This window comes from Haliotis cracherodii, unplaced genomic scaffold, assembly GCF_022045235.1.
Source record: "Haliotis cracherodii isolate W230 unplaced genomic scaffold, xgHalCrac1.p SCAF_5, whole genome shotgun sequence".
NCBI lineage: Eukaryota > Metazoa > Mollusca > Gastropoda > Lepetellida > Haliotidae > Haliotis > Haliotis cracherodii.
The window spans coordinates 7,533,629-7,554,409 of NW_027266308.1; the positions used below are offsets into that span (position 1 = coordinate 7,533,629).

The window sequence follows — 20,781 nt, forward strand, 5'->3', positions numbered from 1 at the left end:
GCTATTAATCGTGATATACCGTTCAAAGTGGTGTTAAAACCCAACTCATTCAGTTACATACAGGTTATAGTACCTACTTCAGCATTAAACAGTTTTTATTCATTGACTAGATAGATATCTCCATGTCCGTTTAGACTTGGTGTTAATGCCACTTAGAGAAGGATATTGGTTATATCATGCATCATGTCAGCTGAATGTTGGAGAAAAGCCAGGAGTCTTGCAGATCTCTGACATTTACAAACATTTACAGAGGTATAGCAGTGGCAAACCAGGAACTGAAACAATTTTACCTGGGATTTTACCTGTTCTGTTCATTTTCTTATTTCAGTTGAAACATGATACTTTGTTCACGGATTTGACTCGCCAAGACTGTGAAGTGAACGCCCCCGTGCAATCTCAACATCTTCTGCAAGGTGAGGATCTGCGACAAGCCCTTGATGCGGACTGTCGGCTCAACAAGCGCAACCTGGCCGCCGCCATGTAGCCAAGTGGCAACCTCGACCTCTACGAGGTGGGAACACGATTTAGACACGGGGAAGCAACTTGCCCCCGATTGTGCAGCTTCAGGGTAGCACTGATCTGCACGCTTGTAGGATAGTACGATAGACTGCCCCGGGCACACTTCTTGGATAAATGAGATTTGATTATCTTCCCCTAGCCAGTGTAAACAGGCACTAATATTGGTTTACTTATTCTTGATGGTTTCCTGTGTAATCATGTCATGTGTTTTATTGGTATTTTGCTGCAGACACTTTCGCTATATAGGAAAGTGTTCTTGTTCATTGGACTGCAGAGTGGATTTGTTTCAACAAGAGGTTTAATCTCTTGACTTTCTTTTTTGCTTCACAGAATCATAATTTTGCTTTCATTATGACCATGGATGCGTCATTTCGTGCACAAAGAAATTTCTTGTCGTCTTTTTGCATCAGCGACAGTTGATGTGAGATAGGTGAAGAGGAATTCTTTTCCAAATAAATTGGACAGACGGTCCATGAACATTTGGGACATCGTCCATTCTATTGTCCATCCATCATCCACAACCTTTTTATGTTTTATACTTAATTTCCAAGACTGCCGGTGAACAGAAAAATGTTTTTTAACAGAAAAACGATTAAAATTCAGAATTAAATTATTTGGTTTGTTTTGTAAAATTGTGTTCAGCTTCTTTACATTTTAAGCTCAGTAAGATGTGAAATAACATAGGTGAGTTTATCTTAAGAAATGTATACTAAAGTAAAACTTTACAAATATTCAGACAGCCTTGTGATGTGTTTTATGTAATGTGTGCTGTCTTGTTTGTAAGTAATATGGCAGCCTTTGAAATTCACACGTCTGCTAGCCAAGACAAGTAAACGTCCAATGATGGTAGCCCTCGTTGGTGTATCATTTCAGGGCTGTAATTCTTCACCAGTTCTCCATGCATCAATTTTTCAAATCATTGTAACTGAATAAAACTGGTGGATAATGTAAAAATATTAAACATTTTTGTCTCGATCTAGCAGGACTAGCTTCAAGCTGAGAGGACTAGTGAAATAAAGTTTCCTCTGGACAAGTTTAAAAAAATCCAATTTCTGAAGATGACTGACATTTAATTGTTTCTGCTGATAGATTGTTTTCATAGCTGACCAGGACGCTGTTCCACAAAGGGATCTTGTCTATTTTGAATAGACTTATAGGAGAGGATCGTCTTAGCACTACTATTGCGTGGTGAACCAACAATGCGGTTTAATCACTGCAACTGTCTTCAGTTGATGTTAAATTAAAGTATTGAGTAACGATCGCCTGAGCGCTAAGATCACTTTGCGGAACGGGGTCCAGCATTGTGGTTCTGGATATGTATAGAGCATGTTGATGTGCTTTAAAAAGAATCTTAATCCCATATTTGACCACCATTGTGCCATTCTGTGTCTAGTTTGGCGATTCATGTCAAACAGGCATTATCGTATTGTTATTTGTTGTATTATGAAATATATATAAATATTATACTAAAAATGTCCAAAAAAAAAAGAATGATTCGTAGAACAGTATGTGGTTTTTATTGGAGTGTAGTGGGACCAAGCTCACTGCCAGCATTACCATGGAAACAACACATGATTAATATGCCTGAATTTCACCCAATCAAAATGAAGTATTGGGAGGTGATACGCAGCTGATATAGAAGTTCATGGAAAAAAGCACAAAAATGACAAAACAGCTCTTCCCAGTAGTTCAAATCTCATATACTTAACTTTGACTTGATCTAGTCTCATCTCATCCCACATCACATCCACGTTGTTGTTAACGAGTTGTTGCTATGTTCTGTAGTGTATGCTATCAAGAATGTGGCTGAGTGTATTGGAAACAGTGATTGATCATGGATTATTCACTCTGATATTGGCAATATTATTCTTCAGATCATGCTACAGAATTGAAAATTTGTAATTTTTTAATGTTTTGAAAATTCACATTTTCATGATGTTGGTATGGGAGAGAGAGAGGAGTATTTTTTATTGGACATGGTTTGAAATACAACTTAGATTTGTTACAATTGTACTTGAATATATGTACAACATAGATTTCTCACAGTTGTTTCAATTTGGTCATGTTAAGAAAATTTTTGAAATCACTCTCGCAACAGAGAGCTTCACTCATACTCGCATATTTTTAATATTCTCCCATATTTTTCAGATGCATTTTGTTACAAATATTTGACACAGTGTGTTATTAATGGTATTATTATGATAGAAATAAAGTCATCTTTATTCCAGTGTTAGTGGTGTTGTTATGCAGCGGCTCCATGATGCTGGGAGACAGACATGGGGAATATAGCCCTCGGGACACAACTAGGAAACACACACCTAGAAAACACACCTGGGAGACAGACATGAGGAATATAGCCCTCGGGACACACCTAGGAGACAGACATGGGGAATATAGCCCTCGGGACACAACTAGGAGACAGACATGGGGAATATAGCCCTCGGGACACAACTAGGAGACAGACATGGGGAATATAGCCCTCGGGACACACCTAGGAGACAGACATTGGGAATATAGCCCTCAGGACACACCTAGGAGACAGACATGGGGAATATAGCTCTCGGGACACAACTAGGAAACACACACCAAGGAGACAGACATGGGGAATATAGCCCTCGGGACACACCTAGGAGACAGACATGGGGAATATAGCCCTTGACACACAACTAGGAAACACACACTTAGTGGACACACCTAGGAGACAGACATGGGGAATTTAGCCCCCGGGACACACCTAGGAGACAGACATGGGGAATATAGCCCTCGGGATACACCTAGGAGACAGACATGGGGAATATAGCCCTCGGGACACACCTAGGAGACAGACATGGGGAATATAGCCCTCGGAACACAACCAGGAAACACACATCTAGTGGACACACCTAGGAGACAGACATGGGGAATTTAGCCCCCGGGACACACCTAGGAGACAGACATGGGGAATATAGCCCTCGGGATACACCTAGGAGACAGACATGGGGAATATAGCCCTCGGGACACACCTAGGAGACAGACATGGGGAATATAGCCCTCGGGACACAACTAGGAAACACACACCTACTGGACACACCTGGGAGACAGACATGGGGAATATAGTCCTCGGGACTCACCTAGGAGACAGACATGGGGAATATAGCCCTCTGGACACACCTGGGAGACAGACATGGGGAATATAGCCCTCGGAACACAACTAGGAAACACACATCTAGTGGACACACCTAGGAGACAGACATGGGGAATATAGCCCTCGGGACACACCTAGGAGACAGACATGGAGAATATAGCCCTCGGGACACAACGAGGAAACACACACCTACTGGACACACCTGGGAGACAGACATGGGGAATATAGCCCTCGGGACACACCTAGGAGACAGACATGGGGAATATAGCCCTCGGGACACACATAGGAGACAGACATGGGGAATATAGCGCTCGGGACACACCTAGGAGACAGACATGGGGAATATAGCCCTCGGGACACAACTAGGAAACACACACCTAGAAAACACACCTGGGAGACAGACATGGGGAATATAGCCCTCGAGACACACCTAGGAGACAGACATCGGGAATATAGCCCTCGGGACACAACTAGGAAACACACACCTAGGAGACAGACATGGGGAATATAGCCCTCGGGACACACATAGGAGACAGACATGGGGACTATAGCCCTCGGGACACACCTAGGAGACAGACATGGGGAATATAGCCCTCGGGACACACCTAGGAGACAGACATGGGGAATATAGCCCTCGGGACACAACTAGGAAACCCACATCTAGTGGACACACCTAGGAGACAGACATGGAGAATATAGCCCTCGGGACACACCTAGGAGACAGACATGGGGAATATAGCCCTCGGGACACACCTGGGAGACAGACATGGGGAATATAGCCCTCGGGACACAACTAGGAAACACATATCTAGTGGACACACCTAGGAGACAGACATGGGGAATATAGCCCTCAGGACACAACTAGGAAACACACACCTAGAAAACACACCTGGGAGACAGACATGGGGAATATAGCCCTCGGGAAACACCTAGGAGACAGACATGGGGAATATAGCCCTCGGGACACAACTAGGAAACACACACCTAGGAGACAGACATGGGGACTATAGCCCTCGGGACACACCTAGGAGACAGACATGGGGACTATAGCCCCCGGGACACACCGAGGAGACAGAAATGGGGAATATAGCCCTCGGGACACACCTAGGAGACAGACATGGGGAATATAGCCCTCGGGACACAACTAGGAAACACACACCTACTGGACACACCTAGGAGACAGACATGGGGAATATAGCCCTCAGGACACACCTAGGAGACAGACATGGGGAATATAGCTCTCGGGACACAACTATGAGACAGACATGGGGAATATAGCCCTCGGGACACACCTAGGAGACAGACGTGGGGAATGTAGCCCTCGGGACACACCTAGGAGACCGACATGGGGAATATAGCTCTCGGGACACAACTAGGAAACTAACACCTACTGGACACACCAGGGAGACAGACATGGGGAATATAGCCCTCAGGACACACCTAGGAGACAGACATGGGGAATATAGCCCTCGGGACACACCAAGGAGACAGACATGGGGAATATAGCCCTCGGGACACACCTGGGAGACAGACATGGGGAATATAGCTCTCGGGACACAACTAGGAAACACACACCTACTGGACACACCTGGGAGAGAGACATGGGGAATATAGCCCTCGGGACACACCTAGGAGACAGACATGGGGAATATAGCCCTCGGGACACAACTAGGAAACACACACCAAGGAGACAGACATGGGGAATATAGCCCTCGGGACACACCTAGGAGACAGACATGGGGAATATAGCCCTCGGGACACAACTAGGAAACACACACTTAGTGGACAAACCTGGGAGACAGACATGAGGAATATAGCCCTCGGGACACACCTAGGAGACAGACATGGGGACTATAGCCCTCGGGACACAACTAGGAAACACACATCTAGTGGACACACCTAGGAGACAGACATGGGGAATATAGTCCTCGGGACACACCTAGGAGACAGACATGGTGAATATAACCCTCGGGACACACCTACGGGACAGACATTGGGAATATAGCTCTTGGGACACAACTAGGAAACACACACCAAGGAGACGGACATGGGGAATATAGCCCTTGAGACACAACTAGGAAACACACACTTAGTGGACACACCTAGGAGACAGACATCTAGTGGACACAACTGTGAGAAAGATATTGGGAATATAGCCCTCGGACACAACTAGGAAACGAACACCTACTGGACACAACTGTAAGACACACACCTACTGGACACAACTGTAAGACAAACAGCTAGTGTTCACAGCTGTGAGACGCACACCTAGTGGACACAGCTCTGAGACGCACACCTAGTAGACACAGCTTGAGATGCACAACTAGTGGACACAGCTGTGAGACACACACCTAGTGGACACAACTGTGAGAGAAACATTGGGAATATAGCCCTCGGGACACAACTAGGAAACACACACCTAGTTGACATAGCTGTGAGACGTCCACCTAGTGGACAGAGCTATGAGATGTACAACTAGTGGACACAGCTGTGAGATGCACAACTAGTGGACACAGCTGTGAGACGCACACCTAGTGGACACATCTGTGAGACACACACCTAGTGGACACATCTGTGAGACACACAACTAGTGGACACAGCAATGAGATGCACAACTAGTGGACACAGCTGTGAGACGCACACCTAGTGGACACATCTGTGAGAAGCACAAGTAGTGGACACATCTGTGAGACGCACACCTAGTGGACACAGCTGTGAGATGCACACCTAGTGGACACAGCTGTGAGATGCACACCTAGTGGACACAGCTGTGAGACGCACACCTAGTGGACACAACTGTGAGATGCTCAACTAGTGGTCACAACTGTGAGACGCACACCTAGTGGACACAGCTGTGAGATGCACACCTAGTGGACACACCTGTGAGACGCACAAATAGTGGTCACAACTGTGAGATGCACACCTAGTGGACACAGCTGTGAGATGCACACCTAGTGGTCACAACTGTGAGATGCACACCTAGTGGTCACAGCTGTGAGACACACACCTAGTGGACACAGCTGTGAGAAGCACAACTAGTGGTCACAACTGTGAGATGCACACCTAGTGGACACAGCTGTGAGATGCACACCTAGTGGTCACAACTGTGAGATGCACACCTAGTGGTCACAGCTGTGAGACACACACCTAGTGGACACAGCTGTGAGAAGCACAACTAGTGGTCACAACTGTGAGATGCACACCTAGTGGTCACAGCTGTGAGATGCACACCTAGTGGTCACAACTGTGAGATGCACACCTAGTGGTCACAGCTGTGAGACACACACCTAGTGGACACAGCTATGAGAAGCACAACTAGTGGTCACAACTGTGAGATGCACAACTAGTGGTCACAGCTGTGAGATGCACACCTAGTGGTCACAACTGTGAGATGCACACCTAGTGGACACAGCTGTGAGATGCACAACGAGTGGTCACAACTGTGAGATGCACACCTAGTGGTCACAGCTGTGAGATGCACACCGAGTGGACACAACTGTGAGATGCACACCTAGTGGTCACACCTGTGAGACGCACACCTAGTGGACACAGCTGCAAGATGCACACCTAGTGGTCACAACTGTGAGATGCACACCTAGTGGTCACAACTGTGAGATGCACACCTAGTGGTCACAGCTGTGAGATGCACACCGAGTGGACACAGCTGTGAGATGCACACCTAGTGGTCACAACTGTGAGATGCACACCTAGTGGTCACAACTGTGAGATGCACACCTAGTGGTCACAACTGTGAGATGCACACCTAGTGGTCACAGATGTGAGATGCACACCGAGTGGACACAGTTGTGAGACACACATCTAATGGAGACAGCTGTGAGATGTGTATCTTCCAGGGTTGTCACCCAACTAGGTGTATCCAGTGTCTCCCAGTTCAGGGCATACACCTAACTGGGAGACAGCCCTGGAAGATACACACCTAGGGCATACACCTAACTGGGAGACAATCCTGGAAGATACCCACCCAGGGCATACACCTAACTGGGAGACAACCCTGGAAGATACACACCTAGTTGATACACCTAACTGGGAGACAACCCTGGAAGATACACACCCAGGGGATACACCTAACTGGGAGACAGCCCTGGAAGATACACACGTAGTTGACACACCTAACTGGGAAACCCTGGAAGAAACACACCCAGGGGATACACCTAACTGGGAGACAACCCTGGAAGATACACACCTAGGGGACACACCTAACTGGGAGACAGCCCTAGAAGATACACATCTAGGGGATACACCTAACTGGGAGACAGCCCTAGAAGATACACACGTAGTTGACACACCTAACTGGGAGGTAACCCTGGAAGATACACACGTAGTTGACACACCTAACTGGGAGACAACCCTGGAAGATACACACCCAGGGGATACACCTAACTGGGAGACAGTCCTGGAAGATACACACGTAGTTGACACACCTAACTAGGAAACCCTGGAAGATACACACCCAGGGGATACACCTAACTGGGAGACAGTCCTGGAAGATACACACGTAGTTGACACACCTAACTAGGAAACCCTGGAAGATACACACCTAGGGGATACACCTAACTAGGAGACAGCCCTGGAAGATATACATCTAGGGGATACACCTAACTGGGAGACAGCCCTGGAAGATACACACCTAGGTGATACACCTAACTGGGAGACAGCCCTGGAAGATACACACCTAGGGGATACACCTAACTGGGAGGCAACCCTGGAAGATACACACCTAGGGGACACACCTAACTGGGAGACAGCCCTGGAAGATACACACGTAGGGGACACACCTAACTAGGAGACACACCTGCAGATTCACCTAGGGGACACTCATAGATTAATGTTATAACATATATCAGCTACTGATGTACAGCAAGCAAGGACACAAGGGATAAAGAGAAGATTCCCTATAAAACAGATTTCAAATTCGTTCCTAGCACAAGAAGCTGTCCGAAGAACCAGACAATCCACTGATTGACATCTCGAGCATCATTCTACACAACTGGGATATGAGGACAAGCTTGGGTTGCTGAAGATCAATTCTTACCCCAGATCAGCAAGACCACAAATGACACATATTGTACTACAAGTGCCAACATAGCAATATGCACACGGTGGGTTATGCTAATCTCGACCCGGAGCACCTCGCATAATGGTCGAACTTCCATGATGGAAGCTCCTTATCGTTCAGCTCACCCAGTGATCTGAGCTGACACTATTACCCTGCAGAGTTGCTTCCCTTGCATTTAAGAACTAGTTCTATGCCATGTAAATGGTTTATTGGTTACCCAGCAGTTGGTGTCAATTTATCTTGGAGTAAACAAAAGTTTTAATGCCTGGTCGATATCAAGGTAATTGAATTCAACAGACTCTACTTTTCTTAACCAACTACTGATGTCAATGTTTGATAATATTTATAAATATAATTTCAGTGGGAGACTTCCCATCATGTTTACTCTCTTGCCAAAAAACACTTCAGCAATCTATTAGTCAACCATCCGTGATTTATATGTGGAGTTGCGCCCCCTGTCCGTGACGGGATCAGCTAGTCATGTGTTCGAATCCCGGATTCGCCCAAATAATAATTATTCTTGTTTTGTCAATATCATTATTGCTTTTTGCACACGTGACCTAGTCATCTTATATTAAGCTGGCGCCCCGTCATTACTGAAACACTGTTTTAAATCCAACTGACCAAAGCAGGAGAGAAATATTGCCCCCCACCAAAAATAAATAAATATATATATTGTTTTGTTTTGTTGTTGTTTAACGCTGCACTCAGCAATATTCAAGTTATATGACGGTGGTCTGTTATTAATCGAGTCTGGACCAGGCAATCCAGTGATTGACAACATCAGCATCGATCCACGCAATTGGGATCGATGACATGCATCAACTGAGTCAGTGAGCCTAACCACCCGACCCCGTTAGTCGCCCAAAATGAGTATTGTTCTGTGAATGTCAAAGTGGTAAAGTGTTGTCACGAACTCTTTCCGAAAGAAAGATGAATATTGCCGGAAACATGCTTTCGACTCTTCGGCATTTTGACAATGTTATCGATCTCCATTGTTTCAAATCAGTACAGCAGAGAAATGTGCTTTTCTCCTCACTCATTGACGTTATCAATATTGATACATGTGTTAATCCTATGATAGAGGGACATGTCAACATTCCTGTTTCTAGACGTTACAACACTTTCTCAAACATGAACACACGTGTAGCCATATCTTTAAATACATTATTACAGACCCTGATACAAATATATCAAATACAGCCCATGCAAGTCTATAATTTTTGGCAAGTCTACTTTTCTGCAATATAAGAAAATAAAAAGAGTCTTTTTATTGAATATTCATTAAGATAATTTAACAACTATTTTTTTGTACGATATGTTCATTTCAGAGACTAGATGTTAGTCTAGTGTAACCACATTGGATTGTTTTATTCTAGCGATATTTTATCCTATTGATACCAACGAGGAAAACAATTACCTTTTACGGGGGTTTCAAACCACTATTTCTACGAAACTGTCACTAAAGGTCTACTGAAACACTATCAGTATTACAACAACTTCTTTGTGATTGTTTGTTTGTTTGTTCTTTAACGCCGCCCTCACCAATGTTCCAGCTACATGACGGTGGTCTGTAAATATTCGAGTCTGGGCCAGACAATCCAGTGGTTGACATCATGAGCATCGATCCACCCAATTGGGATACAATGACATGCATCAACCAAATCAACGAGCCTGACCACCCGATCCCGTCAGTCGCCTCTTATGACAAGCATAGTCGCCTTTTGTGGCAAGCATGGGTTGCTGAAGACCTATTCTACCCTGGATCTTCACGGGTCCGTTCTCTTTGTGAGGTAAGGTGAGGTGAGGTGAGGTGAGGTGAGGTGTACACGTGAGGTACATGTTTTTAATGTACAAGACAGATGCATTTCCGTTGCCAGAAATGGACCACAAGAGAATGTTTTATATTTATTATAACACAACAATAGCATTTTGAACAGGCATTATCATGTACAAATATTTTGCATACAGGCATGGCTCAACACGTGAAGTAAAATTTGCGTTTATAGGTTTGTTTGTTTGTTTGTTGTTTGACGCCGCACTCAGAAATATTCCAGCTATATGACGGTGGTCTGCAATTGGGATCGATGACTGATGCTGTCATGGGACTGTGACGATGCTGTAGTTTAGTTTTAGCTCTCAGAACAAAATAACAATGCTTTGTTGTTATTCCAGCTATATGACGGCGGTCTGTAAATTATCGAGTCTGGACCAGACAGTCCAGTGATTGACAGCATGAGCATCGATCCACTCAATTGGGATCAATGACATGCATCAACCAAGTCAGCGAGCCTGACCACCCGATCCCGTTAGTCGCCTTTTACGACAAGCATCGTCGCCTTTCACGGGGTGCTGAAGACCTATTCTACCCCGGATCTTCACGGGTCTGTGTTTATCGGATACCGAACATAGTCAACATATTAGTGCTTTTGCACCTCAAGGAAGTATGATTGCAAACGCCTGATATGAGAACGTGATACCCGTGATTGATGTACAAGCAGCTTCTTCATCAGTATGGACGGCCTCCGTGGTCTTGTGGTAGAGCGTCCGCAAGGCCGCGTCATACCAAAAGACGTTCAAAGATGGTACTTGTTGTTACCCTGTCTGGTGCTCGGCATTAATTGGCTAGAACAAGGACTGGTCGGCTCGGAGTCAGTATACTGTATCTGCGTGGGGTATTCGTGTTCAGCTGCGGCATTGTATCTCAGTGAGCTAGCACTATAAATCTGCATCAGTTCGGACTAGCACATGTACAATCAGCCACACACACTATATATAATTGCAATTCCCTTGGAAGCGACGTTAAACCCAATTTCACTTCACTTCATTCTCACAACGCCATAACGTTTTAAGCTCTCTTAGTATGACGCTGTCGGGGATCGAACCACGACCTTTTGCTCTCCGGGCGGACGCTCTACCACTAGACCACGGAGGCGGTCCTTGTGGAACCAGCTTTTACCTCCGCAACGGAGGAGGTGATTATAGGTGGTGCTATTTTGTCAAATGTCTCTTTTTTTACGGTGCTCATAAGGGACATGGAGTCTGTTTTTCAATATTTTGATGTTTCACTTACTTTTATCGTAACCTTTTGCAAATTAACACAGTTTGTCAAACAAGTCGAACTAGGCTGGTATTATGGAGTTAAATGTTGGCTGGACTAACGAGTCTATGCACTGTCCAATCAAAATCGCGCACCGAAATAGAAATCCAGTTCGTAAATTTCTGTCGCTTGCAGGATTTGCAAAGCATGTGCACCGCCAACTCGTTGTCAGAAGATATTTTCCAAATCTTTTCATGTTTTGAAACAAGGTGCTCACGTGATTTGATGCATTTCGCGATGTAAGACCCGTTTTATCACAATATAGATCTGATTATCGATCACACCGTAATGACTGGGCGGCACCATTTTTTGTGAAGCAAACGCAAGTGATACGAGAGGTGGATTGGTCTATAGGACGGACATAGAAGGGACATAACTGGTAATAGCCACTGGTTGCGCTATGATCGAGCCCAGTAATTCCAGCCTAGTTCGGCAAGGGTGGAAACTGGACTTTTAAAGTCAGTTAACTCCCTTACCTTGGAAAGATGACATTAAACTGACACGTCCACTCCGTGATAAATTACAAATATCGTTCAAACCGGCGCTAACCTAACTCACTCATTCACTCTTTTTCATGGATGAGAAGTCCCGTAAAAATTCCGGGGTAGAATTGATCTTCATCAACTCATACTTGCCGTAAAAGGCGCCTAACGGGATCCGCTGGCCAGGCTCCTGACTTGGTTGATGCACGTCATCGTATCCCAATTGCGTAGATCGATGCTCATGATGTCAATCACTGGATTGTTTGGTCCAGACTCGATTATTTGCAGCCGGCGTTAAACAACAAACATCCAAAACATAGTTGAGAAAGGTTTCATGCCGTTTTTGTTTTTATATCCCCGCAATATCGAACCCGTCTCTTCGGGATAACGAGCGAACGCTTAGACCCCCAGATTTCCAAACCGCCCCGATCTGTATCGAGTTACAGGATATACTCTGTTTATTCACGTATTCGTCTATTTTGTTAATTCTATGTTAGCCACAATTTCAACCTAATTCATGTATCATGTCACAAATATAATATTAATAAACGTCAGAACTCGGGTACCCGGGTCGGGTGGGTACTGAGTAGGACCCGGGTACCCACAGGACTACCCGGACCAGTGGTAAGTCACGTGATATATTGTTTAATGACAAATATATCTAAAACTCTATGGTAACACTACAAGTCAATAATGTTCGCATTTCTTTCTGACTATGCTCCCATTCCTTCTGACTTTTCATATGGTTGAATAAAGATATAACTTATTTCAATTTCAGTGTATGAATGACCAGATTGTTTAATACATGTATCTGAATACGTTTTGCCAGGGCTATGCTAAAAATGTTCACAATTGGACATTTTGGGACATCTCCTGAGACCTACAATGGGTACCCGGGAAGAGTCGGGTAATAGGGAGGTGGGTATCCGGGTAGTCAATTTGCACTCGTCCCAGCCCTACTCAGAACACACATTATCAATAATGTATTTAAAGATCATAAGTTACCCCGATAAAACCAAGCGAGGGCAACTCACACACATGTATTTATAGACCAGCATACTTTACACATGGTAAATGATACACAATTCACATTAAAAATTCATAGCCTTTTCGGACAAATCGTTCCTCGTCTGCGCTAAATTGGGTGTTAATCCACCCCTATAACACGGGGTATAGACGCTGAGTTAGCACCGGGCACATAGAGGGCGTCCCGAACCACCTCCAATATGGCTACCACTCTCTACCTAGCAACTGTACACACACCGCGTGCTCGCGCGACAATGTCGCTCGCTTGTCACTGACTGTCAATGGGAAATATCGCTGGGCTGACAATGAAATGGCGGAACGAGGCTGTTGAGTGTAATGTTTGAGTGGATTTAGGAGTACTGCTCTGTCGAAATATGAAAGGTAGGTGATTCTCGTTTTGCAGACATATATATCATATCGTGGTTTCTGTCATAAAAAATATTATCTATATTTTGGAGGCGACGTTGGGTATTTTTTGACGGACGTTCAACAGAGGTTGGGTGTATATAAATCAAAAGTGATAACGATCGAAACTTCGAGTTTATGACCCTATAATGAAAGAAGAATATTTATTACCACTTTAACTCGAAGGGACGGACATAGTCACTTTTATACAGTGGTAATGGCTTGAGACTATATACCACTGACCAGCTGACAGGCTCTCTCACGTTGTATCGATATATTTTGGCATTACGTGGGTCATAGTTCATTTAAATCAGGAATGTCAGTGTATATGTTGAATATGTTTTTTCTTCAAACAGGTCCTAAAACAGTTATCAAAAACTTCCGTGATATTATTAATGATATAGGGCTATATTGAGGTGAATAAGTAATGTATGTATTTGAATGCTTACCCAAATATTGTATTACCTTTGTACGTTGCTGCTAAACACTTAATGCTTGAATGGACGTGCCCTGACAACAATGAACAGCTGACTCCATTGTTATAAGGGTTATTGCCATGTTAAGCTAATTGATTATATTTTAATTGGAAATATGTTTACTCGTAGTAAACATTAACGCCAAAGCGTTATAACGAGGTTGTTTATATAGTTGTGATATGAACGCTGTAAGCCTCATGAACGTTATGCAAACTAATTCAATTTAAAAGGTCAAATTTGGTTTATGGGTTTCACCAATACAGTGACTCGATTTCTAGATCTATACCAGTGATTGAAACCAACGTTCACATTGAGTGGCGATATCACGCTGGATTAACGCTTATATGGCTAATCGCCCGATTTTTCCAAAGCCCCACGTCAAACAGGGGTTCAGCTCAATGGGATTATTTCCCACTAACTGCGAAGGTGGGACTTAAGTTACTGTGTAAATACCAGATTTTTCGTGTCACATTACGCTACAATACTTCATGTTAACATGACCGTGAAATACCTTTCCACTTCAAGGATAAACATGGTTCTTACATGTGATGCCTGGAACAATTACACGCTTGTATTTGTGAAAATATGTTACCTGCTCTGAAGGAATATGAATCGATTCAGTTCAGACAAAATAAATCATATCACCATGCGTATCTTGTCCCGGAAGCACGGGTTGCCCAGCGTTTAAGGCGCCGCAATTCGCGTTGCAGGGTTGCCTCCCTTAGGCGTGCCAGAAACCTGTGATCGTGGGTTCGAATCCCGGTTCGCCGCAAATATGTTTCTAGGTTTGTTAAGACCATTTCCGTGGTTGGTTCCAATTTACGTTGGTTGTTCGTGAGTCTTGGACTCCCAAGACAACATCAGGAACCCTATCAGTCTCGGATACACACCCTGAAACAAAGCACGCCGATACCTCCCAAGTTTACAATACTTTGGCAAGTCTAGATTTCTTCAGTTTCTAAAAAAGAAGTGAGTGTGTTGTGTTACAGTATTCCAGTTATATCATGGCGTGTCAGTTTAATGTGGGTGGAAAGCCCGAAGTGATGCAGGTCTCAGACGTTTACCACTTCGGTGAAACCCACGAGCACGGGTATGGTGCTGACAAACCTAGAAACATAATCGGGGCGAACCGGGATTCGAACCAACAATCATAGGTTTCTGGCGTGACCAAGGGACGCAACTCTGCACAGCGAATCGCGGTGCCTCAGACGACTGGGCCACCCGTGCCCCCTGAAGAAGATGAGATTCTCTGGGCCCCTTAACGTCATATATTGAAAGACAATTTAAACTAGACCAAAACAAAATATCTTTTCATTTCAGAGGCTTTATTGAAGTCTAGGTAAAACAGATCAATGTTCGTAAACGGGCACTTAAATGTACAACTATCGCCGAGCTGCGATATTCGGGATTATTGCCCCAATTTAGGACTAATTTGCTGTACATCAATTGCAGCTTACATAAACATTAAACCCGTATATGTATATAGCAGAAGTGTTTAAGAAATAGTGTGAAACAGACAAACATAACAAGCCGAACCACAAACAGCTCCCGTACACTGGTGACCCGTGAAGATCCGGGGTAGAATAGGTCTTCAGCAATCCACGCCAGTCGTCACCACTCGCCCCTTTCCGTAACTGCTATTCGGCTTGTCCCGGAATAACACGAATTGGTCACGAATGCAATCCACGCTTGTCGTAAATGGCGACTATGCTTGTCCTAAGAGGCGACAAACGGGATCGGGTGGTCAGACTCTCTGACATGGTTGATGCATGTCATCGTATCATAAATTGCGTGGATGGATGGATGCTCATGATGTCAATCACTGGATTGTCTGGGCTAGACTCGATTATTTACAGACCGTCGTCATATAGCTTGAATATTGCTGAGTGCGGCGTTAAACAACAAACAAACAAACAAACAAACAAAACCTTTTAAGGTATACAATTACGGAACAGTAACCTAATAAGTAATAGTCTATTAATCCCTTATTCAACTTTATCAAATCTAATTGTAAAGTGTATACTTTCTTTTGCCAAGCAGTTCATTTTTTTACAAAATTCTAAAAAAAGATTAATTTGTTGTAAGCTGGTAGTTTAAAAAAGGATGGCGCCGGTTGTATAACTGATTAGAGCGTTACACATTATGAGAGCGCCGGGTCGGTTTGTTTATATTTTTTCCTATGTTGTACTTCCGTCGTCGAGAGTAATGAATGAGCCGGGTTTGTTTGCCCGGTCGTGTACGGCAGCTCTCAAATGTCAGCGTTATCGCACTGGCACAGATGTCACACATGGTCAAGTGGTGAACACTGGGGAGAAAAACTCCCCAATCCCTGGATAACATCGCGCGAAACCATCCTCTCCACAACGGCGAGGATTTGGAAAGGGATATCCTGCAATATCAAGGACACAATGACTCAACGTCACAGTTCCGTAAGGGTGTGTATTACTAACTGCACTGCAATGGGATTTCAGCATCCCATGCTTGCCATAAGAGGCGAGTATGCTTGTCGTAAGAGGCCACTAACGTGATCGGATGGTCAGACACGCTGACTTGGTTGATGCATGTCATCGATCCCAATTGAGAAGATCGATGCTCATAATGTCGATCACTTGATTGTCTTGTCTAGACTCGATTATTTGCAGACGAATATAGCTGGAATATTGTTGAGCGCGGCTTTAAACAAAAAAACAAACAAAATAATTGCAAGGCAATTAAAGAACCGTGTGATTAGCCCAATGGCTAAAGCGTTGGTACGTCTAGGGGTAGAGCGTCCGCCCGGAGAGCGGAAGGTCCGGGGTTCGCTCCCCGGCCGTGTCATACCAAAAGACGTTCAAAGATGGTACTTGTTTTTACCCTGTCTGGCGTTCGGCATTAAGGGGCTAAAACAAGGACTGGTCGGTTCGGAGTCAGTATACTGTGTCTGAGTGGGGTATTCATGTTAAGCTGCGGCATGGTATCTCAGTGTGCTAGCACTATAAATCGGCATCAGTCCGGACTAGTACAAGCAGCCACACACAAACGCTATAATCATGCAATAATCTTGGACGCGACGTTAAACCCAATTTCACCTCACACTTTTCATTGCAAGGGCCAGGGAGGAGAAATGATTACACGTGAAGGTCATAGCGTGCGATAGCACTGCGAATCTACCATAATACTTCTGTTATGATTTATCAGGCTTTGGTAGGTGAAATCTTGATTGAGAAGCTAAGTTGTGAGCAAAACGTGTGTGTTTAACGCCGCACTCAGCAATATTCCATCTGTATGACGGCGGTCTGTAATAATCGAGTCATAATCAGACAATCCAGTGATTGATTTCATGAGCATCGACCCACGCAATTGGGATACCATGGCATGCATGAAGACTTGGTTGATTGCGTGGCATCGTACCCCGACGGCGTATGACGTTGCTCATGATATCAATCGTTGGTTGGACGTGATTATTTACAGACTGTGGTCATATAGCTGGATTATTGCTGAATGTTGCGTCAGACAACAAACAGCATTACAGATTAAACCATTCTTTACGTAATGGCCCTCGTGGGTTGCCGAGGGCCCACCCCTCTGTATGTGCAACAAGCTCGCTGGACAGCGAAGCACCGCGTCAGATCGGTGATTGATCACAGCTCCCCCTCCCCCCCCCCCCCCCCCCCCCCCCCCCACCCATGTGGAGGTAGATCTCGGGTGAGCCGGCGTTATCCATCACTGTCTGTAGGTCAGATCCTAATCCAGATCACGTATTCCCCCTTCACCGTAGTCATCGTTGCTGGGGGTGGGGTTGGAGCCACCACGGGGTGAGGAGGGGTACTGTTGGGGTGGGATTTCCTGGGATCACTCATCAGATTTGTTAACTGGGGGCGCTGGTGGCCCAGTCGTCTATTGCTCGGCAATTCGCTGTCAGGAGTTGTGTCCCTTTTCATGCCAGGATCCTATCCTGCAATATTATCCAAAGCGGCAAATCACCGTTTTCTTCACTGGATAGTTTTGTTTGTTTGTTTATTTTTGGTACAACGCCGCACTCAGCAATATTCCGGCTATATGACGGCGGTCTGTAAATAATCGAGTCTGATCCAGTGATTGACATCATGAGCATCAATCCATGCAATTGGGATTTTACCCCGGATCTTCACGGGTCCTCCATTGGATAGGGCGAATGTGCATGGTTTAACGAAATATTCTAAGATTATCACAGTGAAGAACACAAAGGACTGTCTTCACACATGATACTAGTATTTGGAATCGAACCCGGGTCTTCGGCGTAAAAAAACGAACGCTAAGGCTTGATATCACATTTGTATATAGTCTCTGGAAGAACATGTTGGCAAGATTCCCGACATGGGTACAATGTGTGAAGCCCATTTCTGGTGTCCCCCGCCGTGATATTGCTGGAATATCGTTAAAATCGGCGTAAAACCACTCACTCACTCACTCACTCACATGTTGGCAAGTAATCCAAAGGTAATTCCGCTAAGTGGACATGACAAGTGATCTCTGTATGGAAGTGAAGACTGGACAAAGAATGGTATTGTGACGCTAAGTTAATATGGCTAAGGTTAAGGGGATCTGGTCATCAACCCTGACAACAAGGTATCAGAAACACGGCTTATTCACGGCTATAAAGGCTTTCCGTCAGATAAAACAGCTTGAACCAGTCCTTCAAACCACATGACAAGGGTTGCCTTTCATTGTTCTAATCCAATCACGTCTGTGAACGGATTACACATAGAATTATCCAAAACCTTGATCCGGCGAGTTAAACAGACATTCGAAGGCCAGATTACACCGTCCCAATTTCTTTTTACTTTTTAAAACCATTTTTTTTGCATGAGGACTAAATGATAAGGTCTTGGCATGTCAATATACAATTGGTTATAACATTTTAACATTGGTTATAACTCTGACGGTTGGATTATAAGGCTTTAGTACTGATCAATACTACCGCTTGTTCAAAGATATCTTACATTAGGTTGCAGTGAGACTTAGGTTTATTACATGGTTTACGGACCTGCTGACCCAATACTTCACAAATGTAAAATAAAATTTAAATTTTAAGAGGTATATTTTAATTTGCCGAGCCTGTTCATGTCAGTAATACACCCTTTTATGTAGATCGATGTGGAATCGTTGACTTGTGCTTCTGAGATATATTTTAGATACAGCACATTTTGTTTCATCTAACCGACCATAGTTTAGCTCACCTGCGTGTCAGGCGCCCGGCGTCCGGCGTCCGGCGTCTTCTGTATGGGCATCATCTCCCCAGAAACCAATGAAGCCGGAACTTCACATGTTTAATTCTAACAATGATGACACCTATATTGGTGCAAGCGGTTCGAATGCGACATTCAATATGGCCGCTACGGCAGCCATTTTGAAAAACCTATTTATAGCTGTTAACAGGGCCATTTATGAGCTAAATGTAATAAAATGTGTTATATGTATTGTTAGAAATGGGGCTTAACATGGATGCGATAGCCATTCGGTGTCCAAGAAACCTAAAAACGAGTATTTGTTTCTCCTTTTTACCAAAATCTGTTGACCTAGAACTGTTTGTTTCCATAATAAGGTTTAAGTGTTTTAAAATCAACATAATACAAAATATAACATAATGTTGTTGTTTTTGTTGCAGATTAAGGCACCTTGTTGAAATTAATTTCTTGTTCCATATTTATCGATTACTCGTCAGTATTTATGATTAAATTATATAACAGCAACTATGTAAGTGGCTATATATCCAGGTGAGCTACATTGCAGTGACACTATTTTAAAGAGATAAATATTACTTTCTTCACATTTTGATCTAGGACTTTGAAACAGATCTCGGTACTAACTGAAAAAGGTAAGACAACGGCTTTTGTAAAAGCCTTGTTTTAATGATAGTCGCTCAGGACACGATTCCACGAAACGAACTTAGCGCTAAGACGATCGTAACCCAACACTTTAACAATAACTCACGACAGTCGCAGCGCTAAGATAATAACAAGACCCTTCCCAGTGAATCTTCAGTGAAAAAGCCGGAATACCTTCATACCTTCATACCTTTTTGTTCAAATATGTATTAATTATAACTAAGTGTGTTTAGAAAGCATTAGCCACATGACCCGTGAAGATCCTGGGTAAAATAGGCCTTCAGCAACCCACGCCTGCCGTAACAGGCAACTAACGGGATCGGGTGGTCAGGCTCGCTGACTTGGTTGATGCATGTCATCGATCCCAATTGCGTGGATCGATGCTCAAGATGTCAACCACTGGATTGTCTGGTCCAGACTCGATTATTTACAGACCGCCGTCATATAGCCGGAATATTGCTGAGTGTGGCGTCAAACAACAAACAAACAAACACACATTAGCCACATGTATGAATTAGGTTACAATCAATACAAGATAAAACACGAGCTCCTGGATCGAAACATCAGAGAAACCGTAACGGTAAATATTATGATTCTTGCACACGCTATATGGCCATTATAAACTTTATAAACCACGCGGCTACAGCGAGAGTATTTGACATGGGAGTGTTGCCCGGCATATGCCGTGAATAACTCCCAGGTCTGTGATCCAAGTTCCTATTGAGC

General features: G+C 44.2%; 2 protein-coding genes across 6 annotated transcripts in view; both read left to right on the top strand.

Moving 5' to 3' along the window:
* LOC139443413 (hypoxia-inducible factor 1-alpha-like) overlaps positions 1-2,746 on the top strand; it is a 92,752-nt gene extending 90,006 nt beyond the window's left edge. For all 3 annotated transcript variants that reach the window (XM_071224402.1, XM_071224404.1, XM_071224403.1), the window contains exon 15: positions 329-2,746. In XM_071224402.1, coding sequence (XP_071080503.1) covers positions 329-484 — 156 coding nt within the window. In that variant the 3' untranslated portion in view covers positions 485-2,746. The remainder of the gene's footprint in view (positions 1-328) is intronic.
* A 10,861-nt stretch (positions 2,747-13,607) lies between these two features.
* Positions 13,608-20,781, top strand: part of LOC139443903 (regulator of G-protein signaling 22-like) — an 81,562-nt gene continuing 74,388 nt past the window's right edge. For all 3 annotated transcript variants that reach the window (XM_071224792.1, XM_071224794.1, XM_071224793.1), the window contains exon 1: positions 13,608-13,709. In XM_071224792.1, the coding sequence (XP_071080893.1) occupies positions 13,703-13,709 (7 nt within the window). In that variant the 5' untranslated portion in view covers positions 13,608-13,702. The remainder of the gene's footprint in view (positions 13,710-20,781) is intronic.